Source organism: Pristis pectinata, chromosome 2 (genome assembly GCF_009764475.1).
Source record: "Pristis pectinata isolate sPriPec2 chromosome 2, sPriPec2.1.pri, whole genome shotgun sequence".
Taxonomy (NCBI): domain Eukaryota; kingdom Metazoa; phylum Chordata; class Chondrichthyes; order Rhinopristiformes; family Pristidae; genus Pristis; species Pristis pectinata.
This window is the reverse complement of record NC_067406.1, coordinates 134,012,844-134,038,555: the sequence shown is the minus strand read 5'-3', so window position 1 is coordinate 134,038,555 and position 25,712 is coordinate 134,012,844. Positions and strand designations below refer to the sequence as shown.

General features: G+C 40.5%; 2 protein-coding genes across 5 annotated transcripts in view; one reads left to right on the top strand and one right to left on the bottom strand.

Moving 5' to 3' along the window:
• Window positions 1-3,020: 3,020 nt before the first annotated feature.
• On the bottom strand, window positions 3,021-23,929 carry LOC127580038 (transcriptional activator protein Pur-beta-like). Of its 4 annotated transcripts, none has more exons than XM_052033190.1 (4): window positions 22,791-23,929; window positions 20,279-21,001; window positions 14,801-15,586; window positions 3,021-14,194 (listed from the first exon to the last, which is right to left on the bottom strand). In XM_052033190.1, the coding sequence occupies exon 1, from the start codon at window positions 23,901-23,903 to the stop codon at window positions 22,797-22,799; it is 1,107 nt and encodes a 368-aa protein (XP_051889150.1). In that variant the 5' UTR covers window positions 23,904-23,929; the 3' UTR covers window positions 3,021-14,194; window positions 14,801-15,586; window positions 20,279-21,001; window positions 22,791-22,796. The 4 variants fall into 4 exon arrangements, with proteins under 4 accessions (XP_051889150.1, XP_051889167.1, XP_051889158.1 ...); XM_052033207.1 differs by lacking the exon at window positions 3,021-14,194 and having other exon boundaries at window positions 14,558-15,586; window positions 20,279-20,332; window positions 20,905-21,001; XM_052033198.1 differs by lacking the exon at window positions 3,021-14,194 and having other exon boundaries at window positions 14,558-14,937; window positions 20,279-20,332; window positions 20,905-21,001.
• The window catches only part of wrn (WRN RecQ like helicase), a 101,560-nt gene continuing 99,049 nt past the window's right edge, over window positions 23,202-25,712 (top strand). The window contains 2 exon segments of the mRNA XM_052033168.1: window positions 23,202-23,309; window positions 24,343-24,619. The gene's annotated coding sequence lies outside the window, so the exon portion shown is untranslated.

Sequence of the window (25,712 nt, the reverse complement as noted above, 5' to 3'; positions counted from 1 at the left end):
ACATCATGTTGAAGGTACCCAGTGGATGACTGCAATACAACAGAGAGATCCAGAAAGGAGCAAAACTACAGTCCGGCTTCCTAAAAACCAAGATGCTTGCCAAGTGCAAATGTTATGCGTTGGACTTCTAATAAAATTTGGTCATATGAATATCGGACTGGTTCTTACACATCAAGATGTTTCAAATGCCATCCATCTTTGATACCATTCTCTTGGCATAACCATTAAAATTGTTTTTAATTATTCATTTTCTGAATCCTTGGTTATGCTCTTTTCTTTTAGGTATCTTCTCAAGGATTCATTAGCTGAGTAACCTGTGGATAAACCTTTGCCAATTTCATTCCGGTCACAATGGGAGTAAACAAAACTGATTCTGATTTGCTGGACATCAGGTCCGATTTGGTACATCAAATAGAAAGGCCAACATTATCAATTGCATTAATTGAGAATTATGCATGCCCACATTTCACCATTCCATAATTCAGAAACAGTAGAAGTGTTGCAAATTGCATAATTATATATATTTGAATAAGCAAGAAGCTGTTCAGTTATTTTTGTCTTTTTACCTCAGGAATGTGGATTTATACCGAGAATTATACAGACAAAAGTTTCTTTATAGAATTATCCTGAATGAAATAAACTTTTGTATCGTCAATCTAGTTAACTGCGGACTTTTAATCACAAATTACTGAGTGTTAACAAATTGCAAAACCAATAAGCTATAGAAAAGCTGTGTTGGGATCATGTGATGTGGCTAGGAGTGGTTGAATCGAGATTAAAGGGTAAAAAACATTTTCGGGGTAGGAGGAGGGAGTGACTACCTCCATTTAGTTATGCTACCCCTGACCAAAATGTGATTAGTGTGGACACTGGGTAACAACCATAGAAAACAGTAGCATTTCCCAGCATTATAATTCATCTTATAAGTAAGTGATGACTGATCCAACGTCCCCTTCACCGTCAGGCATGACTACCTGAAGGTGCTGGGGATCTGGTTCGGAGGAGCTGGGGCGTGCAACAAAAATTGGCGGGAGTGGATTGGGAAGGTGAAGCAGAAACTGGGACTGTGGGAACAGCGTTTCCTATCGGTAACTGGGAAGAACTTGGTCATCAGGTGTGAGGTGCTCTCAGGGCTGCTGTACTTGGCACAGGTGTGGCCTGTTCCTCGCTCCTCCGGCTTGGAAATCACCTGTGCCGTCTTCCGGTTCATCTGGGGATCCAACATGGAGCGGGTCCGACGGGTCACCATGCACAAGTCCCTGGACAATGGGGGTAAAGGTGTCCCCAATGTCGCCCTCATCCTGATGACCACCTTCGTCTGTGGCTGCATCAGGCTGTGCGTGGAACCCAAGTACGTGGGCACCAAGTGTCACTACGTACCGAGGTTCTACCTGTCCCTGCTGTTGTGAAGGATGGGCCTGGCCCCATGGCCACACAATGTACCAGTCAGCTGGACGTTGCCGCACTACCTGTCCTTCGTGGAAAAGTTCTTCCAGACCAACACTTTTGACCACAAGTCCGTCAGGCATTGGTCAGCACGGAACATCCTGCAGACACTGCAGGAGAAGGACTCGATGGATACTGTGGGGTGGTTCGCAGAGCAGACTGTCCAGATCATCTGGCAGAATGCCTCATCGCCAGAACTCACTAACAAGCACCAAGACCTCGCTTGGCTGGTGGTGAGAGGGGCCCTCCCAGTAAGATCCTTCCTGCATGGTTGGAGCATCAGCCCCAGCGCGTGCTGCCCCTGAGAGGACTGGGCTGGGGACGAGACTGTTGCCTACCTCTTTGCGGGCTGTGGGTTTGCGAGGAGAGTGTGGCGAAAGATGCAAGGATCCTTGTCACGGTTCATCCCCTGCAGCTGCGTAACAGAGGATTCTCTGATCTACGGTCTGTTCCCGGGGACACACACAGAGACGGACATCAACTGCTGCTGGAAGGTCATCAACTCAGTGAAAGAACTCAACTCAGTCCTTTGGGCTGCCTGAAACTTGTTGGTCTCCCAGCACTGTGAGATGTCCGTAGGGGAATGCTGCCGACTGGCATATTCCAGGCTGCAGGAGTACGTGCTGAGGGACGCACTGAAGCTGGGTGCAGCCAATGCAAGGGCTCAGTGGGTAAGGAAGACAGTTTGGGGTTCTTCTGCCACAGGAGAGGGAGGGGTGGGGTCAGGCGAGGAAGCCCCTCAAAGATTGTAAATATGGAATTAGGGTATCACCCTAGGGAGCCACATGAGTGGCATCGGTGCTGTGGTTTGTGTAAAAAGTAACACTAATAATTGATCTATACACAAATGTAAAGGTTTACACTGTTTTATTTTTTTTATTATTATTGTATATAGTTTGACTTTTATTATGAATTAAGTTTATTTTGGATTAAAAAAAAAGACACATTCAGGAATATGTGCTGTGGGATGCACCAAAGCTTTTGTGGGGAAGGATCACAGTCTAGACTCCTTCTGCTACTGAACATGGAGAGGCTGAGTCAGGTGGGGAAGCCCCTCAAACAATGAAAAGGCGTATCACCCCAGGGAGCAATGGTTTGAAAAAAAGTGTTAACACTGCCGAATGTATTGCCCAAATGACACTAAGAATGTAAAAAGTTTTGCCCTGTGTTTTTTCTTTTTGTATATATATTTTATTGTGAATAAAGTTTATTTTTGAAATAAAATGATGTTGAATAAACTTCACCATGCTTAGGCTATATTAATCAGTCACCTCTGGCAGTAAATCAATTGCTCATCTATTACTTAGTCAAAAATACAGCTTAACATTTGCTTTGGATCAACACTAATTCTCTTCAAAATAAGTAGCACTGTATGCACACACCAAGGTTATAGGATGATTTAGTAAATATTTCCATAAAGTATTGAGGGAGTAGTGAAAATGTCAAAATCTATTCATTTAATAAGCATTACAATGTGTAAATTGGGGCTAAGATCATTGGTGCACGCAGATTGAGAAAAAAAAGCCATTTTAATCCAATTACAAGAATCAAACTCAACTGGCCACCTGTTTCACAAGACTACCATACTTATTTATTTTACATACAGTATCAAATGCATTACAAACATATCAGCTGCACTAGACTTCAAATTATAAGTACAGTTAAGCAATTTTATTACATATACATAATACATATTTCATAGTGATATACCATTTGAATTTGAAGACTTCAGGGGAAGAGATCATTTTTCATATAAAAATATTTTCTTAAAATTTAATAAAATAATTTTGCTTCATGGGTTGCCTGACTGCTAGAAATGAATGTATGGCAAGGATCATTTTCAAAAAGGTGTGCAATTTAATTTATGAGTAGTTTATAGTAGAAATACCACAGATTTTAAACTTTTATTAGCATGTATGCACAGTTGGGATCTACAGATGCACTATTAAGAGGAAATGGTGTGTTCACTTCAGTAATCATATACCAGAAAAAGAAAATACCCAAAATTATGGACCTAACTGAAATTGCATTATGCTTAAAACTTGAACCAAATTGTATACATGTGTGTTTGTAGGCCTAAAACTCACAGATAACCATTAACCCCTATCTGTCATTTCAAATAGCATTTGCTTCTCCTCGAAAAATGATCTCTTCCTTCACAAGGGCTTGATGCTCAACCAATGTAGGTTAACATCCTGCTGTAAAAGAAACACATACAGTCAAGGCTTCAAGTTGCACAGTAATGGTCTGATCCCCATTTTTATTTTAGCAGAATTAGCGACTTACAGGTCCTACGTATGGATTAAACTGCTCCCACAAGTCTGAGGGAAGGAATCAGCATCAAGCCCTACCTGTTTGTCTCTGACATATCATGCTATCAAGACATCAAATAAAAAGCAGATTTTCTGTGTTTCAACACACCATTTGTTTCAACATAAAACAAATTAAATTCTTTAAATACAACAGTAAATTTTGCTAAAAAGCACACTTCCATTTTTCAGAATACATTATGTATTTAGGTACATATAATAGTAGAAGATTGGTGCAAATGAAATACAGACAGAATGCAATTGTATCTCTGTGTTGCAAGGAACCCCACATAAAAGTAATCATTTTAATATTAATGCATGGAATAAGATTGTATATATAGATACATTAAGACATTACTGACAGTTTTACACTATAAATGAAATGTGCACTATTAATTATGAATGAAAGGGCAATAAAAAGACAGGGAAAGCTAATTGTTGACAGATGATTAAACCTTATGTTTTATATAATTTCAACCTACATAATTAAGAGGATGATTTTTTAGAAGTGAATAAAAGAACATTTTTACCTGAGAATTTTCTTTAAATTTTTGAATAGATTAAGATAACATGAAAGCCAAATGTTTTTAAGAGTTTACCAAAGCTAGGTTTTAAAGTATTGAGGAGACAATATAAAGTGCTTGGGACTTCAAGTGACTAACTTATGCCTCTATCAATTTACTGTGCAGATATTCCTGCTGAAATATAAACTTATTTGCACAGTGACCAGCAAAATCTTCTTCAAGTATACAAATTTCACATTCACACACACACACACACACCCAGATGATACACAATTAGTGCAATTTAATTAGTGCATAAGATTTGAAATGCAAGTCTTCTTGTTGACACCATATTACTACATTAAATGTTATGATGATGATAATAATACTATCAATGGGCAGTAACAAATAGGATTACAATTTTTGGAGAAGAGAACAAAAGACAAGCAACAAATTTGAGAAGGAATTTAATGTGGAAGTTGGTTGAAATACTAATATTCATACACATTATCGACTATAAAATCTATCCACTTTCCCTCAGCATGATCTACTTGGCAATTTAAATATTGTATTAGTTTTACAACACTGGTTTTAATTTTACTAATACATTTTAAAAGGGTTTTTTGGACTAACATTCAAGTTATAAATCCTAAGCCAATCAACTAGATCTCAGTATTTGAAGTACAGGAATGGTTTGATGTAAATCCTAACATTGGCAATAATATTTTTTAATATTTGAGAACTGTGGAAAAATATTCCTGTGATGGATCATACTACTCAAATATTGTGTCAAGGGGAGACTATTCTGAGCAATATAAAATCAGGATGAAATATTGGTTTCAGACCTATCAATGGCCATGATAGCTCAGCAATTTGAGGTGCTGAACTAAAGGTAGCAAAATCTGCATATCAGCACATTAAATTCTGGACTTCAACTGTGATTTTTTAAAAAATATGTTTTAGTATCAGTAAGCCTAATGATAATGCAGATGAAGATTCATAAGAATTTACAAATAACATGACTACAAATTAAATTGCTGTGCGACAACTACAGAATTTAACAAAATTGCATATTGTATAACTACTTTCGATCAGTTAAATGTCCATAAAATCTAAAAATTGTACAAATATCAGCCACATGAACTAAAATCGAGAATAAAATAGTTTTGCAAGGACTACTAAAAAGTTACATTGCCTTACTTAGGCATCTAAAAATAAGTCAGTGCAAACTTTCAAGAATTAAATTAAAATGTGCAAAGTTGCAGAATTTTGGCTGTTTAAGCACCAAGAGATTCTGTAACAGTATAGTAGTGCAATAGTTTAAACAGTAAACTTACTGCCAACTAACCAGAGCAAAATCACTGTAAATGCTTTCGTATCTCACAACATGCCAGTTCTGGACATGAATGCAAATGTTTGTTTAAAGAGAGCATTTATTTGGACACTAACTTAATTCTCTCATGTTTTGTACAATTCAATCATTTGGAACTGAATTAAAGGGAATGCAATTCCTTATGTACCCACTGTAATAGGTTTTAACTGTAGTTAAGTACCATATTCTTTTCAAGACATTGCAGGAAACAGGATGCGGCATTCAAAATAGAATTAAACTCAACTCTTATAACTAACTTTATTTGAAATTTGACCTTTTATTACCAATTTTGACAGAGCAAATATCATGTTGCTTGCTAATTGTGAAAATAGAAATGCTACAAAAAAAATCACCCTGGAATGATTATGAATAGATGACTGCCCAGTCCTTACACTGATTCCTTCACAGAATCATAGACAGTTTAATGACAGTGGAAATCTTTTAGCCAATTGGATCTATGCTGGCCTTATCCTGTTTTTCAGTAGTAAGTGTACAGCCCTGCAAGTCATAGCTCCGTAAGCACACATTGAATTATTTTTTAAATGTGAGGAGCTAAGGGTAATAGATCGATTGAAGCCTCTCATAATCGTATTTACTTCAGCGTGCAAAAGAACTGATACTGTTATATCCTAATGAACTTTCATTCTGTGCACTGTACAATATAAAAATCAAACAAAAAATTTCTCTCCGACCTCCATTTGCTTTGTCTTCTCTCCCCTTCAATATGATTATGACTGATCTTATATCTCAACTCCAGCTTCACGCACAATCCCCAAACCCCTTCTTATCTAAAATTCTAATGATCGCAAGTATATTCAAAGACAATCTACGGGCAGCAAGGTAGATAATTCCAAAGATTCATGAAACAAGGGTAGGCTTTTGGCCCCTTATGGTTGCACCCCATTCTATAAGATCTTTTATGGAACAGCAGAGGAAATACAAGGGGCTTGGTATTGGCCATTGCCACCTTGGGGAAAAGATGCTGGCTGTCCACTCTGTCTATGCCTCTCATAATCTTATATACCTCTATCAAGTCTCCTCTCATCCTCTGTTGCTCCAAAGAGAAAAGCTTTAACTCTCTCAATCAAATAAGACATCCTTTCCAACCCAGGTAGCACCCTTGTAAATCTCCTCTGCACCGTCTCCAAAGCGTCCACGTCCTTCCTATAATTTGGTGACACGAACTGATGTATCTTTCAAGATAGCTTTAAAATGCCTCAGCAGTTCCAAGGACTGAAACTCTTTAATCAAGGCAAACTATAACTATTAAAACTAAGTTGAATGCAATTAATAGAAGTGGAAAAGGTAGGTGTTTGGTGGACATCAGCAGTTCATTAATTTTTGCAGTGTCAAAGGTGCCAACAACCCTTAACAACATGAATAAATGTTACATCTCAAAATGTTACACTGGAAGCCCACTGCATGTTACAAAGGGCAAACATGCTATAATAGGAGAATGGATAAAGGATTAAGCATGTGGTTAGAAAATCAGAATTAACAGAATATGCCCAGCTTGACGATGATCCAAGAAAACAACATTACCATGGCAAAACATAAAAGAGAGCAAGGTAGCTGCTGGATCTGCTGAAAGTGTCAATATAGTCAAGGCCACCAATAGCCGGTTTGAACATTTCAAGTGCATAAACATGCATAGTATTTGCCTTATAGGGGATGTATCAAGCAGGGAACCCGTGGGCCTTGTAGGGGTATTCAAGGGTAAATCTTCCCGTGGTGCGATGATTAAGCATGATGGTGCAGCACTTCCAAGATTACATTATGTTGTTTCTCCTTCAATTTTTTTGAATGATATTTTGCAAGACTTTCACAACAGCGCCTTACTCATCAATGTCCTTGGTCAACAGCAAGGTCATGGGTGATAACATACAGATTCCAATTTTGCTTGCTGTCACTGTTTCATTACTGCAACCCATTGGCTGAGATGCTATCATTATGTTTAAGACTTACCACCTACAGTACATAATGAGGCATGCCATTTGAGTCATATGGCAACGACAAACACAACATTCAGGAAGCTTGGAAGAGCGACAACATCAAGATAGCCACAGAGTACATTACCAGTGCCATTTAGGATGATGAAACCCATGCATCGATGAATGATGTATGGATAAAATGTGGGTTTGCAATGATTAAAAACTGTCAGGCAAATTAGTTGAAGCAGGATTATATGGAAGAGCTGCTGAAATTCCATGGAGAACAGCTTAGAAATAAAGATCTGTTGGAGCTTAAGCAGCACAGGAGGAACAAACCACCAACATGGTATTACCACCAAAACAGTTTACCATGAAGAGGCCATCAGAGGTATTCTGCCACACCATAAAAAAACAATATCCATGTTCAATGATGGCATTCCAGTATGGTGCACAATATCTGATGTCTGCGTGATGGAAAATACCATCCTTTGTTACAAGAAGCTTTGTGATGAAGAAAGGTGTTCACTGATACCTTCTTTAAGATTCAATCATCAGCCACTCAGGTACAATCACAGGAAAAACCTCATCTTCAACGTCATAAGCTCCATCAAGCTCAGATTCATCACCATCCAAAACCAATGACAACTCTGCTTCTCACCTCCACCAGCTCAACATGCAATGGCACCATCAATTAGGAGCAGGAGTGGAGTACTCTTTGCCTTGAGCCTGTTCTATCATTCAATAAATGAAAGACAATCTGATTGCAACCTCAGCTTTGCACCCCACATAATCATTGTCCCCTTTCTCCCCTTTGTTCATGAAGAATTCATCTCAAAGGTGATTCTACTTGCACTGGCCTTTGAAAATTCTCCAAGAACAAGATTTGCCTCAGCTCAGTCTTAAATAGGAGGAACAGTGACCCCTTTCCCACAAGAGTACATGTCTACTCTGTCAAGATCTTCCAGGAATGTGCATTTTTCATTTGACTACACCGAAAGGGTTCCTTGTGTGTATTTAACTGCCAATGAAACTGTAGCTAATTATTTCAGATACTTCTGTTGATGTATCTTAAAGTGATTAGGTTCTTTCGACTAAGCTCTGAAACATTATCCTAGAATACTACACTATATATCAAAGAATACCTGTAGTGACGAAGTGTGACTTAATCACGGATTTATTCACCATTTAATGATAATTGAATACCAATATTCTTAAATGTTTGTCATTGTGGAGGATTTGGGGAAGGGGATAGCAAAGTGCTTTCTTTTACAGTGGGGGGGGGGGGTGTGAAATGCTAAGGAGAGAAGGGTACTGGGAGATTGAAAAGATTTGAGTTGCTTATTTTTCAGGATTTGGCATCACTGGCAAGACCAGCTTTTACTTCCAGGATTTAGACTGAGGGATGAAGAAACATAATATATATTCAAGTCAGGATGGTGTGAAATAGATAGGAATCTGCAGTTGGTGATGTTCCCATGCATGTAATGCCCCTGTATTTCTTGGTCATACAAGCTGCTGGTACAGGTGCTGTTTAAGATGCCCAGGTGAGTAACTGGAGTATTACGTAGGTGGTAAATAGTGCAGTAGTGACAAGTGAAATGAATGTTAAGGGTAGTGATTGAGTTTAAGTTTCATTAGTTTTTCCTGATCCAGGCACAGGGAAAATATTCCATCACTCTTCTTACATGTACCTTGTAGATGGTGCAACAGCTTTGGTACAGTGTAGCAAGCTTTTGATATGCTCTTGTATTCACTGTATTTATGTAGAAGGCTCTAGTGTGACCACCTGGGTATCAAAGGGAGATTTAGACATAATGCCATTGAATGTCTCTGGTTGGAGGTGGACATTGCCTGGCATTTTTGTCCATGTCTGAATGTTGTCTTGGTCCTGCTGCATGCAGATGTGGATTATTCTATTTGGTGAGGAGTTATGGCTAGAATTGCACAATTATCAGAAAAACATCCCCACTTTTGACATGATGGAAGCAAGATCACTGATGTATCTAAAGGTAGATGCCAAGGAAATTGCCTTGAGAAATCCTGCAGTGATATCCTGGGGCTGGAATGACTGACCTCACCACCACAACCATCTTCCTGTGTAAAGTACGATTCCAAATATTGTTCCTCCTGCTGGTTGTTCAGTTTTACCAGGGCTCCTTGATTCCACACTTAGTTAAATGCTAACTTGCTGTCAAGGGCAGTCATTCTCACCTCATATCTGCAATACATCAGTAACATGTTTTGAAGCTGAGTGGGTTTTGGTAGGCAGGTTATTGGTGAGTAAATGCCACTTGATTACACTGCCACAATTGAAAGTAAACTAATTGGGAAGTAATTAGCCAGACTGGATGTTTGTTTTGTGAACAGGATGTACACCAGTGATTTTTTTTATATATATTGTCAGATAGATACAAGTATACCAGTTCTGAGGAAGAATCCCTGAACTGAAATGTTAAAATGGCTTCTCATCATCTAAGATGCTGCATTGATTAGCTGATTTAGAACATAGAACAGTACAGCATGGGCCCTTTGGCCCACGTTGTTGTGCTGAACTATATGAACACCTACTCCATGATCAATCTAACCCTTCCATAACTCTCCATTATTTGTACTTCCATGTGCCTAAGACCCTTTTAAATGTACCTATTGTATCAGCCTCTAAAACCACCCCTGGCAGCACATTCCAGGCACCCACCATTCTGGGGGAAAAATAACCTACCTCTGACATCTCCCCTGAACATTCCTCCTTGAACCTTAAACAGATGTCCTCTGGTATTGGTTATTGCTGCCCTGGGGAAAAGATGCTGGCCGTCCACTATCTATGCCCCTCATAAATCTTATACACCTCTATCAAATCACCTCTCATCCTGCATCACTCCAAAGAGAAAAGCCCTAGCTCACTCAACCTTTCCTCATAAGTCAAGTTCTCTAATCCAGGCAGTATCCTGGTAAATCTCCTCTGCACTCTCTCTAAAGCTTCCACATCCTTATAATGAGGTGACCAGAACGGAACACAATACTCCAGGTGTGGTCTAACCAGAGTTTTATAGAGCTGCAACATTACCTCATGGCTCTTGAACCCAATCCCCCGACTAATGAAGGCCAGCACATCATCTGCCTTCTTAACCACCCTACCAACTTGCGTGACAACTTTGAAGGATCTATTGACTTGGATCCCAAGATCCCTCTGTTCCTGCACACTACTCAGAATCCTGCCGCTAACCTTGTACTCCACCTTCATGTTCATTCTTCCAGCATTTTCTGTTTTGTTTTTAGATTCCAGCATCTAGGGTAGGGACATGTTTGGCACAGCTTTGTGGGCCGAAGGGCCTGAATTGTGCTGTAGTTTTTCTATTTTTCTATGTTTTCCAAGTATAATCCTCCTCTGTTTCTAGTCCCCCATCTTTCCTTTCTCCCCTTTCCTGCTGTCCCAGCACCCCACGTTAACAGAACAGGTAATACCAGGTTCCTTTCATAGTTATTAGTATTTCTAAACGACAACATTGCTCCATTGAGTAGTGTGACACTGACTGACATCTTGTGATCCAAGACAGTGTAACACAAACTACTTGTCCTGGAAAGAATGGGGGTGGGAGGGGTGGGCATGATAGTGGTTATTATTAGATGGGAGGATAACAGTTCAATACATTAGACTACATGTGGTCCAAGGAAGACGTGGCCTAAAATTCCAAGATGTTAAAACAAAATACAAAACAAATTTGAAAGGCATGCATATACTTTTTAAAAAACTCTGTAGAACATCAATGATTCTGCAGCCCAAAGGTATAAAATGCAAAACTGAAGCACAGTTTATGATCGTCTCTCATGGTGGATTAAACTACAAATACTGCCAGGGAAGATGCATGTTTTCTACTCTTATTTTCAAGGTCCACTCAAACCAATTTTACATCTTGACTATCCAAGTCACAACTCTTTCCCTCTATTGTTACCCTAATCTTCGGTATACATGTCATTCCTTCACCTTTTGGACATCTTTATAGTCAAGCACTCTAGAATATCTGCTCCCCAACCTCAGTCACTATGCACGTAGCCATCTCTCTAGAATGCATTGGGGAAACCCATTTATTTCCATTTCTATTATTAATTCATTTACATACTTCATGCACAGATGAACTTCATGCTGATATATTGCTTATAGCTTTAACTATTTTCAGAGATCAACCTACTGCCATTGTTAATATATTGTCCTGATTTGTTATTTTTTCTGAAATCACAATTTTGTCACATATTTCATCACTTTTAAATGTACCATGCTCCAACCCCTCTAATTCACCTGCCAAAAATTTAAAGCCTCATCTATTGCCCTAGTTATTTGGTTCACTGGGACCTGGTCCTAGTTCAGTTTAAGTGGAGCCAGTCTCAACAGAACAGTGGCAGAAGATTCTGCAGATGCTGGAATCTGCAGCCACACACACAAAGTGCTGGAGGAACTCAGCAGGTCAGGCGCATCTATGGAGGGAAATAAACAGTCGACATTTTGGGTCAAGAGCCTTTGAAGGGTTGACTGTTTATTTCCCTCCATAGATGCTGCCTGACCTGCTGAGTTCCTCTAGCACTTTGTGCGTGTTGCTCAACATAACAGTTCCTTATTTTATAGTGCCCCATCAAATAATCTCCCTCCCAGGCCAATCCTTCAGCTATGCATTCAATCTATTGATTAATTTGTCCTTATCCCTATTCATGTAACAATCTGGAGGTTTAATTTTGATGCTAGCTCAAACTTTCTCAGACCTTAGTTCTACCCATGTCTCTGCTGCCTATATGAACCACACAACTGGACACTAATATTTTTCACTCTAAGTTTGCTGTACCCATGAGAAAATGCACTTAGCCCTTGCATCAGAAAGAAACATTCCTGGTCGAGAACAGCATAGCCCCCAACTCCCTCATCTGGACTATACTCTCTACTAGATCCACATTCTGTTTCACTTCATTCATATGAACTGGCTCCTTTGCCACAGTATCATGGTCAGTTTGCTCATTCACCCTCCAGACTTTGTCCTCCACCACAAGCAGTAGTACCCTGACAAAAAAAAAGCAGCTACTTCAGCACTGCACCCGGGGTTACCTTACCTCTTTGATTATCATACCTTCCTCCCCAAACACTAATCAAACAAGTATTAGTACCCAAACCAAGGGATGGGACTGCATTCTGGAATGATGTGCCTGGTTAATTCTCCCACTTTTGAGGCATATAAAATTTACAGCTTACTCTATAGCTTAATAATTTTGACCCACAGATTCTCAAGATGGGAAACATTTACTGTAGATATAGTTGTCCAGGACTCCCAAGCTATGCACCAACTCCTACCTGACAGCTGTGAAACACCATGCCTATACAAACTTGTTTTATTTCATCAAAAGTTATACAATTAAATTCACTCAAGCTTAACTATTTTAACTAATTGCTTCATCTTGTTTAAGATCAAAATAAATCAAATTAAACTTTTATCCGTGGCTTGCACCTGCTGCCTATTTACCTCTACTTGTGATGCAAAAATCAGGTTTCAACTTTTCCCCTACCAAGCTGCCCACAGATTCAACTGCTCAGTACCTGTTCAGGACTCCCACTGCTTTTATTTGCTGCCTTGCAGTTAATGTGACAGCAAGTTTGTATGAACTGTCACTAGGTAGTTCAAGCCACCTTGCATTCTTAGACAAATTTGTTTGTAAACCATGAGTGATAATTTACAAACCCAGTTTTATTAGCTGTGCCTGGATCAAGTTCCAGTCTATACTACTAATTTGCAAACCATAAAATTCTTAACGAAAATGGGACCACAATACACAACTTAAATGATTTTTTTTATTTTTAAACATATGCATTGGTAAAATAAAAGTTTGCACATTTCCATATTAAATGGACAGTTACTTCTGTTTAGGTTCAATACAACTACTATTGGAAGTTCTTCATAATTTGAAAGAGGACACACACACTCCCACACACACAATCTGTGCATCTACAAATTATGGAATCCATTTTTGCATCTTTGGCTGTATTTGAACAAAGTACATCCATCTGCATTTCATGTATACTTGTGCAACTTTCATTAAAATATCTATGTATAAAGATTTAATGCATTTTAACATTATTAGAATATTGTTATGATGGTCCAAGTAGCAAAATAAAAAGGATTACCATTTTTTCCATTTATGAGCATTTTAAAAAGAGGATCCCTTCAGCTTTCTGGGCTTATAGTTCAGAAAATATTAGAATGAATACATTTATTTTGGCAGCATAACAGCACAGCAGTATGGAATTGCAGGAGGTAGATTTACACTTTTAACGCCACAAAGGATATTTTCTGGATCTCAAAAATAAGTGGGCCCAGCAAGAGATATAGATGGAGCGATATTAGCATATGCCAAATAACTAGTTTATACATAGCAAGTGAAATTGCCAATGAACTGTATAGTCAGCATTAACTGTTGGAAAGTTTAAATAAATTATTGGCTGAATTTAACTTACTGATGGCCTGTAATGCTGGATTTGTACCTTGGTTGGTTGCTGCTTTTAGGAACTCCCTGATTTTCATTCCCATTCATTTTACCTGAACTGAAAATGAAATGGTTTCCAAAATGGGTGGCCAATCCACAATGCCAGTTTTATGCCTGGATGGAGGGTTGAAAAATCTATTACAAAGATGGATTATTCTTAATTCTGTGGAATTTTAAAGCAGCATTGGACAGATGTTCCCTTGTAGCTCCACTCTATGATATTTTAATAAGTACCATAAGCAGTGGAGTGATGTTAAATATTTGCTTTGTATCGAATGCCTTATATCACACATGCCTATCAGTTTTACTTTTTACTTTAACCGCAAAGCAAACACAGAAAGAAAACAAAACTATCTACTTTTAATTGTTTGTGGAATCTCCTTTTGAACTATTAACTTAATTTTTAAAATTTAAGTAGATTTTACATTCACAAAATAAAATTCATAGTACCATTCTGCTGCCAACTCTGCAATAAAATCAAAGTTTAATAAAAGATTTGGATTTGAAGATTTCCCCTCTCACACACAAATACAGCATGGTGTTCCGGCAAATAATTATCTTGTTACAAGGTGGTATGAATATCACTGTAAATAACATGCAAAAGTGTACTTCTATTCTCAATATCTTAATACACCAAATATATACAACGACCCAAATATAGGTATATTCTGTAAGGGAGTTGCCAAGCTAATGTTGGCCCAGTCCCATGCCAGCACTTACCGTATCAGGATGTGGCAGGCCTATCTTGCTGGCCCTCTGCATTCCTGAATCCAGGAGCATGGTGTGGACAGCAAACGGGCCTTTAGCAGCACAGCAAGGACACCCCACCCTAAAAAGCTCTAGAGAGCCTCTGACAGCTGCAAAATTGGAAGCAGGCATTGCCAGGTGTAAAAGTTGTAAATTTAATTTTAATAGTTTTTTAAAACCATCTCTGAAAAATATTAAAATTGAAAGCAAATATTAAATGAAATTAAATTAAAAACACTGAAAGAAACATAACTATAACACTAAATCAAAAAATAACTTATAAAAGGAGTAACAACCTTGTCCCTTCCCTCCCTCAAGTCTCTAGCCCATATTGCCCAATTAAATCAGTGGAGACTTCGATCCTGTACCAAGTTCTGCCACTGAACTCCATGGGAGTCCAATGTTGTAACAAACTGACAGATTTGGTCCTCCAAATCTTTATGTTCCCTCCTTTCATATTTCACAGTACAAGTTTCAGAACTTTAGTTTCAATGCCCGAATGCTGGTGCACAAGCCGGCCCAAAGTTTGTTTCAAATCTTTCTTCCACTCCACGTAAACTCAATCATTATCCACACAAAACAAAATGCTATTTCTTAATGTAATGTTTAAAGTGCTCCAGTAATCAAACCAACCAAAAAATTCCACCCATAGGTGAGATTCCAGGAACAACACAGCTAGTACTGGTATCAGCATTGATTGCTGCAGGAAATTGCTTCCCAATCTTTTCAATGTTGGCTCTTTGGTAGTGCAGCACTAACCTTTAAACCCAATGGATAACATAATCAATTAAAATTTATATGAAAATGCACACTGTAGTTCACCTAAAGTATTAGAAAAATGAAGTGATTAAACAAAAAGTTGTTATTCTCATCTATCGTAAACATCAAATGACATGAACTGAAGAGGCTGACATAATGCAATCGTTTCATGTACAAGCAGAATCTTAACCTTGTTAAAATACAGATATAGCTCAAAGCAAATATACAAACAAAAAAAAGTTGAGGTTAAAATTAACTAATTGCATTGATTTGTAGATCTTTAGACAAAAAACCCATGACATGTCATACAATGGGATAAGTAATGCTGCCATAATTTCAGCAACATGTTTGATCTGATTAAATGTCCTTAAACCTCAGTAAACCAATTATTTATCTGCACAGATTAACTGATTTTCCTCCCCAAAAACATCACAATGGGCATATTTAGTTTACTCATAAATGAACAAAGAGGATTGAAGTTCTAAAAGATTAAAAAGCCTTTCTTGAAAAGGAAAGCAAAGTTTCTAGATTGTAAGCATCTCTAAATTCTAAAGCCTTTCACACAATGTTGACTCAACATACATGTACCACACAGGATTGCTGCATATGGCATCAAAACTTCTTTAAAGGGTTAACCCTATACCTAATGCACTATGGCTTCAAATTTCAGATGTGCAAACATCTCCACATTTGGAGCAGTAAAAAAAGTAAGGAACTGAAACACCTGTAGAATAACATGGTAAGGACGCATACAATTGTCTACCAATTGTATGCAAGTTCAGAGAAGCAGCAACTTTCTAATACACATCATTTGGATCTGCATGTGCCAGCTTAACCTGGACTGCATAACACATACACACAACTACACTACCAACTCATTTGCTATGAGTACAGTGTCAAATAGGCAAAATTTTGCTTATTTCACTTCTATTTAAAGAGGTGGCTGTATTTTAAATCCAATTATAAAATCTAAGAGAATACAAATTGGGGAAAAAAGACAATTGAAGGAATTCCAATAAATTCTACTCAGACTGGGTGAAAAAGTAATGAATGTTTAGAACCAAATCTAATTAGAAACAAAAACAGAAAATGTTGGGAACGCTCAGCATATCATGCAATATCTGTAGAGAGAGAGAAAAAGCATTAATGTTTCATTTTCTGAATTTAAATGCTTCTGACCTGTAAAGTAAGAAACAGCAGATCCTGAAAAATTAAAATAAAAAAAAGCAAATGCTGAACAGTTCAGCCAGCATCTATAGGAGAAAGAGAGTTAACTATTTATAAGAACTGCAAAGGTGAGAAAACGGGTATGTTTTAAGCTGCAGAGATAGGGAAGAGTGGAGAGAGTGAAGGGAATACCTGTGGTGACTAAGGTTGTCCAAGTGATTCATTTGCTCTTATTAGCATTGAAGAGTGGAAAATTAATGTTTGAAAATTATAGCTGAAAGCAGGCAAGCAACAAGATATTGGAACTGCGTGTTGCAGGACAGTAATTTCTGAAAATCTGAAATAAAAGAGAATGCTGGGAATACTCTCATCACCAAGTAGCATCTATGGAAACAAGAATGATTTGGTATTACAGGTGAATATCTTATAGCAAACAGATGCAAAAGGCTGTTTATCTGAAATTGTTGAATTCAATAACGAGTCCCAAGGATGGCAACATTCCTAGTCATCAGATAAGGTGCTGTTCCTTGAACTTACATTGGGCTTCATTGGAACAGTATAGGAGGCCAAAGACAGAAGTTAGAGTGGGAGTGGCAGGATATACAAGATGAATAAAATAATGGAAAGAAAATAGATGGAAACAAAGTGACACATGATTGGAATTTCTGCAAAGTGATGACCCAATCTGTGTTTGTTTTCTCCAGTGCAAAGACCACCTTATGAGCACCTGAATGCAACAGACTTAAATAGGAAATGCAAGTGAATTGTTGCTTCATCTGAAAGGAAGATTTATATCCCTGGATGGTGCAAAGTTACAAGGTAACAGTGCAATGAATAGTAGTGGTCGGTGGAGATAGAAGAATGAACCAGGAAACTGAAGATGGAGCTGTCCCTTCGAAATGATGAAAGGGGAAGGAAAATGTGTCTGGTACCTTGCTGAAAGTAGCAGGAGAATGATTTGCTGAATATGGTGCCACAGGGGTTGAAGGTGAGAATAAAGAATTGCATTTCTTGTCTTTATTTCCAGCAAAGATTTTTTGCTTTACAAATATGTAGCAGTTAAAATTCAGAAGCTGCAACAATGGTCAAGTACTATCATTTAATTCCATCTATGATGTTGTTTTCAGAGGAATGTTTAAGAAACAGATTTTACATTTGCACAAAGATTACTGATACAAGTTCTGGGAACACATACCTTTGCAATTCTGTTATGTAGTTAGCGTTTAATTTCTGCACAGACTTGAGTAAAAACTGCTCCAACCCAAATGGCCACCGAGTGGTACTATACATTGCCCAATTTGATTATTTCATTCCCAAGACCGATTTTTATTTTTGAATGAAGACTTCCAGTTTTGCATTTCCAAATTACAACCTGGGCTCCATACCAGGTCACATTAATTGAACTTTTATGCCCAAAGCAATAGGAACTTTCATTTTACCAGTTTCAGATATCTTCAAATCTGGGCTAGGAAACCAAACACAGAAGTGTGCCCTTACTTCTTGTATGATTTAGTTGACATTGGGAGTCTTTCAAACTTAACTGCATTCTATTAACTGAAATAGCCTGATTCATTAAGTGCAACTCGGCCCAACTCAAAAAAAAAATACCAGGAGACATAAAAATATACTGAAAGACACAGAATACTTACTGAAAATAGTAATAATGAAAGATGTGAAACATTCCACAACCCAAAAATTCCTAGCCATCACACTAACAAGACAGCATACAAAAGAAAAATAAAACCAAAGCATGATAAATTAAAGACAATGTAATCATAATACTTTCTTGAATGATTATCAGTATGCTTATCATACTGGCCAAGCAGAGTAAGTGAGGAAGATTAATAAAGTTATGGAAACAAAATGACGTGGAAGATGAATATTAATTATTTTGTTAAATAGTTGCTGGCTATCATAAATAATCACTGCACTGTTGGTGGTATATATTGCCCGACTGATATTTGGCAAATTCCATCAAAACCTACTGTAGTCCAGCTAATTATTACTACTATTACATAGCAACTTGATACCCAAAAGGAAAGAACTTTTACTTGTATTATTAAATATATGCAGTAAAAATGCTTCATAAACTTATAGGCATTTCTAGTCTATTCTTGTATTGCAACCATTAGAATAATTTTCATTACAAGGAACCTTTCTATGGATTGTTATTTTATAAACCAAGCACACTATAAAACTTGAATCCTTTTTTAACCTAGATAGCTCATTGATTTGAATGCAGCAGAAACAGGACACTTAAAGGCTCCAATATGAATAGTTACATAGCAAAGAAATGCAGTGCCTATGTGCAATATACTCTATCTGATATCAACACACAAGGATAGCACTTCCTATTTCCAATCAGTGCTACACTGTGGCATTACTGTAGATTTATAAATAGTTACAATTACTTTACATCAAGAGACACTAAACTCAGGTGACATTATAATGAACATATCACACATTCCCAAGCAACTCCTTTTGAGAAAACTACAGGAATTTTCTCAAAACTAACAGACTAAGTGCTAAACCAGGAGAGAGAAATGCCAAACACTTCCCTCTGGGAGAGTTCCTCCACTGTTCCCAGAACAAAAAAATGTATAACTTTATAACACCAGTTAAACAACTACTTTGTAAAAGAAACTGAAGGATAACATTCCCTGTAAACCATCTTTACTCTCTCTGCTATAGAAAACATAGAATATAGTTGTAACTTTTAAAGCAAAGTTATATTGATTGTCATCTTATGGATTTAAGTGACAATTTAGAATAGTCACATCTTACTCTGATATCTTGCGATTGTCTTATGCAAAGGTTGAGTTACAAGAAATTAAGGGCTTTAGCAGCAAAATGAGGGCTAATTTGCAGGTTAACACTCTCTACTTGCAACTACTCAGATCTGAAATATTCCCAGATCGTTATATGTTGCAGATATGGTCATTGATCCCTTATAACACATTTAGTTTTATAAAAGACAGCAATGGAACTTTGCAAATATTCCAGCTTGCAATTAGTTCCAACTGATGTTATAAAGTTACATTATGTGCCTTTGTTAATAGGTCACAGTGCAAAAAAGCTGTCATAACACTATAGAATAACCTGCATGGGGGTATTAATGTGCATCCATTAATCAAAAATTCGCAGATATGCTGGTAACTTCTACTCGTTGATGCTAAGGATTAATCTTGTGCACCCAGTATTGCAAGTGCACCTCTTAATTCATGACCCACATCATTACAAAGGTAACAGCATGAAGTGGCATAGTCATTCCATACTTATGTTATGACAATTCCTGTGGTTTAATTATTGAATGTTTTTGGTTCTCCATCGATGTGCCCTTGTGATGCGATTGCTACAATCTGCCATTTTGTTTAGATAAATGACAGCACTGCACTGAAGTGGCTGCTTAGGTGCAAAACTAAACTATTAGTCAATGGTTGTCTCCAGTTGATAAAGGGAAAATAGCATAGCACCCAATTGCTATTCTTTTAAAGAAGTGCAAAAATATTAAAGGCTATTAAATACCTGTCACAGTTTATACGTGTCAGCGACGACTCTTTTTCTGCCCACAACCATGTCCTAACAAAAAGGAAGAAGAATTTTATGCATCCTTACATTCCAGACAATTCAGTCATGTCTGGGTGCAAGCCTTTGGCACACTGGTCTGTGGTTCATTTCCCATGGTTATTCAATAGGTATGGAATAAAATATTTAATAATGCACTTTTTTGTCAGTTATAAATTGGTTAAAGTGCAACAAATAAACCAAACTGAGCTATTAGGGAGTTATTGCCTATTCTAAAACCCCATTACTTTATCAGTAGGGGGAAGGTTCTGGAGAAGCAGGGTGGAAGGAAGGTGAGGTGGAGAAAGATGTGTACTGGATTCAGTGCAGATTGTACAAACCAGTACTAAATACTCCAGAAAGTACTGTTCAAATTTCGTAAACTGAAGATCACAAACATATAGTACATGCAAAATGTAGATCACATTTTGTGCTGATGTGAATTTTATGTTGCCATATTATATGACAACCACATAGATTTTGATAGCTTAAAAGCTGTACAAATGCTTGATTCTTTCAGTAAAACAATGGGCCTGTGGCTCATATGCTGTGAATCAAGTGAAATAAGTTGGTACAACTTTACTTACAGCAAGCAGGCTGTAACTGTTCACGTAGAGAATAGATGCGCATTTTTCCGTGAAGATTTTAACGAGAAGTCAGTCTTATTTCTGTTGGTAGGTTGTACTGAAAAAGACAAAGTAACTGAATGTTTAAATTAAAGATGCTCCTTTCTAAAATTAATGTTTCCAAAAATTCAGATGCTGAGTTTTCAAAATGCAAATGATAACCACAGCAAGCAAACTTCCTTTTGAAAACCTAAACTGAGTACCAAGACCCATTTAAAGCATTTTGTTTCCTTGAGGGACAGACCAATAAAATTGGGGAAAATACTTATTTTATATTTACATGTATTTCAGCAGGGGAAGGATGAAGGAGAGAGATATGGTGGGAAGATGATGACAGATGGCAAGGACTGGAGGAAGATTACTGAAGGGGGAAAGAGACAGGGCACAGAAGAAGGAAGGAAGGAAGATATGCAGTGAGGTGAAAAGTAGATGAGCATTGAAAGGCTTCTATAAGGTAGGATGGGGAGAGGGAGGGGTGAAGTAGGTAAGAGGAGATAAGGAAGGGATGGAGCTGATGGGTACAGGAGATAAGGATGCTGAAACAGATGAGGATGAGGGGAAAGAAAGTAGACGAAGTTGAGAATGGGAGGTAGGGAACAGATGAGGAGGGAGAAAGTGGTGACTTTGGGGAAAGGGATCAGACCCAAATGGGGGATGGTGTGAGGAGGGTGATGTGAATGGACAGGAAGTAATGAGAACATATGGAACCAGCATGTTGGAAGAAGGTGCGAGCTGAATGGTGAAGAACAGGGTGGGATCTGATAACAAAGCTGAGAATGGAGAGGAAGCAGATGATGATAAATAGGGAAAGGCATGGGAAGCTACAGATGGGAGCAGAAGGCATGCCATTCTGCAGAAGTGAGGGGGATGCCACTGCAAAGATACTGACATTGGGGTAGGTCAGGTGAATGGGGTATGAGACCAAAGAGCCAGGGATGAAAAGGGGTTTGGAATAACAATGGGGGGGGCAGCGGAAGAAGGCAATTGCGTAGTGAATTGGTGGGATGGCAATTGATGGGAGGAAGAGTTTGATGATGACTGGGGTGGTTGTGGGTTGGATAACAATAAGAGGCAAGAATTACCAAAAAAGAGGGGTGCAAGAGGCACAGCTAATAAGCTAACAAAGAACAATTAAAGTGAATGAGAACTGGGAAAGGGTTAGGAAGGTAATAAGAACACAAAATTTATGCTGCAAGGGAGCTAACTGAATGGGAGCTGTAGATAGTTGACAAACCATTAGAGTCATGAAATTTGCGGATGACAAAAAAGACGTTACAGTGGGTCAAAGGAACGTAATGGTGAAAGGCGTGAACGGAATGTATGGACATCAGGCCGACACACCCAGGGTTGAAAATTGGTGGAAGAAGACAGAATGATCATGCAGGGTTCAGGGGCAAAAAGAGAACCAAATAGAGTAGGGTTGGTGACTGTGATGTGAAATGGGAGGGGGAGTGGGGAGGGTTAGCGAAGAAGGGGAAGAGGCATGGTGATGGGAGGAGAAATTGGCGATGGGAGGAGATATGGCAATCAGGGGAGAGGAGGTGATGAGCAGTGATTAGAGACCTGGGAAAAGAGCAAACAGGACGAAGGGAAGTGGCAGCTTGGAAGATGATGGCAGGACAGTGGTGAATGGAGTAAAAACTAGGGAAAAGGTGAGGGACAGCAATCTGGCAGGAGGGGTGACACAGTGATCCATGGAGCAAAGGAGGAGAGATTGCAGTTATGGGAGGCGAAAATGGTTGGGATGGCAACCAGGGAAGGGGGAAAAGAGTAATAAGGATAGAGGCACTGGAAATGATCTCAGAGCTTATATTGATAAAGTTGAAATGATATCAAAGGCTAAGTACTGGATGTCAATCTTCTTCTTCTTCTTCACTGTTGGCTACCGTTTCCCGGGAGAGCTCGGCTCTCCTGTCCCTGCGCTTCTCCTGGATCGCCCTCATCTCCTCGGCGTACCGGATGAAGTTGTCGCCGAAGCGGGCCCAGGCTTTGCTGGGGACGGTGATGGAGTGCCGGTAAGCCGGCTTGACCTCGCTCACTCGCAGGAACACGCCGTAGCGGTTGGAGCCGACGTCGAAGAAGAACCTCTTGTTGTCAACGGGCACCGAGGTGCCTTCGGGCAGCTCGGGCGGCACGAAGGCTGCGGCGCCGTCGCCCGGGTCGCCGCCGCCTCCTCCCCCGGGGCCTGGCCCGCCGCCAACACCATAATCCTCGATCAACCGGGCCAAAGCGTCCCTGAACTCGATGAGGCCTTGAGCGGGGAGGGCGATGGTCTGTCCCTGGCCCGAGTAGCCCCAGCCCGGGCCTCGGCTCATGGTCTGGCGGATGCGCAGGAAACGGCCGCGCTGGTTCTCCTTCAGGTCGAGGTAATACTTGCGGTTCTCCCGCACCAGGTACTCGCTCTTCAGGACCCGCTGCGTCGGCGCCTCGCCCTGCCCCAACTGGGCCCGGGTTGGCGGCGGGGCCTGCGGCTGGGCTGGGGCCGGGGGGTGGTGCGGCGGTGGGGGAGGATGCCTGCGGGAACTGGCGTCGCCGATACCCCCTCCGCCGGGCCCGAGCTGCGCGTAGTGCTCGATGAAGTCGCCCAGGCGGTCGCGCATCTCGGCCGCCAGCGGCATGGAGACGGTGAGGCGGCTCTTGCGGCCCGCCGTGCCCACCTCGGCGATCTTCAGGAAGCGGCCCTTGGCGTTCTGCTTGACGTCCAGGTAGAAGCGCTTGTTCTGGATGTCGACCCGCTTGGAGGCCAACTCCTGGGTCTGCAGCAGGAGCGGCGGCGGCGGCGGCAGGGGCGGGGGCCCGGCGGCGGGCGAGGCCTCATCCTCCGCCTCCTCGTTCTCACCGGCTACTGTCTCCTCCTCCTCCTCGGGGAGCGGGTGTGCGGCCGGTAACGGAGAGCCCTGGCGCACGGTGGCCTCGGGCGGCGGCGCCCCAGTCTCACCCTGGCCGTCTCGGTCGGCCATGAAGGGACGGTGAGGAGACGCCGGGCGCTGAGGGACGGGGGGGTGGGTGGGAGGAGACGGCCGGGCGCTGAGGGAAGAGGGGGGGGGGGGTGAGGAGACGCCGGGCGCTGAGGGAAGGGGGTGGAGGGCGGGCGCCCGCGTTTGAAACGGCGGAGACTCGGTGCGCGCGCTGCCAACGGCCGCCGCTCGCGCCGCTGGAGAGGCCGGTGCGCATGCGCGCACACGGCGCCGGCGATCGAAGGGGGAGGACCAGCAACCCGCCCCCCCTCCTCCCGTCACCATGACGACGGGCGGCGCCCGCCCCTTCCAGTCGCGGCTGCCGCGTCGCTCGATGAAGTGAACCCCCGCTTCATCGTGCGCCCAACAGGGCGATAGAAATGCAAGCTTCACCGTGTGTTCCAACCTATTTCTTTGAACTTTTTCTCCTTTATTCACACAGCGGGAAACGGTGCTATGTTGTCTTGGGTGGGTTACCCGAGACGGAAAGAAAATTTAGACCTGATCAATCGAGTGATGATCGCTTCCCCGGGGAGCACGCGTGCGCGGTTTGATCACGTGGCTGGGCAGCCCGGCTGGTTGGAGCTAGTGCGCATGCACGGAACGCCTTCGGAGGCGCAGGACGTGGGGACAGGCGAGTGTTGGGAGTCCCTGGCTGGCGGGAAACCGAGCGGTGCGCCTGGGCTGTGAGAGGGGGAGCTGGTGCTCTCCATCATCTGGTAATCGTGTGACATGATTCAGTTACTTTTTCTCTTGAGTTTATGTTTTATTTCCATTAGCTTCTCTCCTGTTGCCTTCAGCGTGCACGGTTAATGTCAGTCATTGCTTACCTGCTGACCTGTGATAAGACTATTGAACGGTGAGATGGGCTCTGACCTTACGATCTACCTTGTTATGACCTCGCACCTTAGTGCACTGCACTTCCTTTGTAGCTGTGATTCTTTACTCTGTACTGTTATTGTTCTTACCTGTACTACATTTATGCACTCTGTACTAACCCAATGTAACTGCGCTGTGTAATGAATTGACCTGTACATTCGGTTTGTAAGACAAGCTTTTCACTGTACCTCGGTACAAGTGACAATAATATACCAATACTAGTCGCTCCACACTCTGGATGCCTGCTGTTTATCTAAGAAAGCTCTAGTCAGCAGAGATAATCACTGTGCCAGTATTGTTTTCCTCGCCAATGGGTGCCCCACCAACTTCGTCCCACTCCAGAGACTTTATCAGGATGGCAGCAGGGAAGGCGTGCACCAGGTTTTAATCAGAAGTGATGTCTTCTTTCAGGCATGACATTAAACTGAGATAAAAGCAAGTACTGGAAATACACTGACAGAGTGAATGTGTCGGGTCCGAACTGAGGCCCCATCACCTCTACTTGCGTGAATATATGATATACAATATCCTGTTGGGTTAACCATTAAGCAGAATGTCAGCGGCCTTAGCTCTGTTTTGGAATATACAATGGGGTCTTTACAACATTTCATCTTAAAGACAGCAATCCCAATAATGCCGTGTGAAATGTCATAATGTGGTCTGATCCTTGAAGTAAAACTTAAAGTCAAGACACCCTGCTTGACGCCACAGTTCTTGAGCTAATTTTAATTGCCTTCCTTTTTTTTATCTTGCATCCTGCAGTTCTTTTATAAAGATAGTGTTAGTTTTTAAAAAAAACTTGAGCCAGTTTCATTTCTAGCTATTTGGGATTGAAGCTTATCACGTGAAAGTGTTTGCTACCCAGTATCGTGAAAATTGAAGTGGCATGTAAAATAACATTTTATTGGAAAGACAATAAAATATAAACTTGCA

Bases quoted from the DNA above. Each gene is read 5' to 3' on its own strand.
- LOC127580038 (XM_052033190.1), bottom strand. From the start codon at position 23,903: ATGGCCGACCGAGACGGCCAGGGTGAGACTGGGGCGCCGCCGCCCGAG.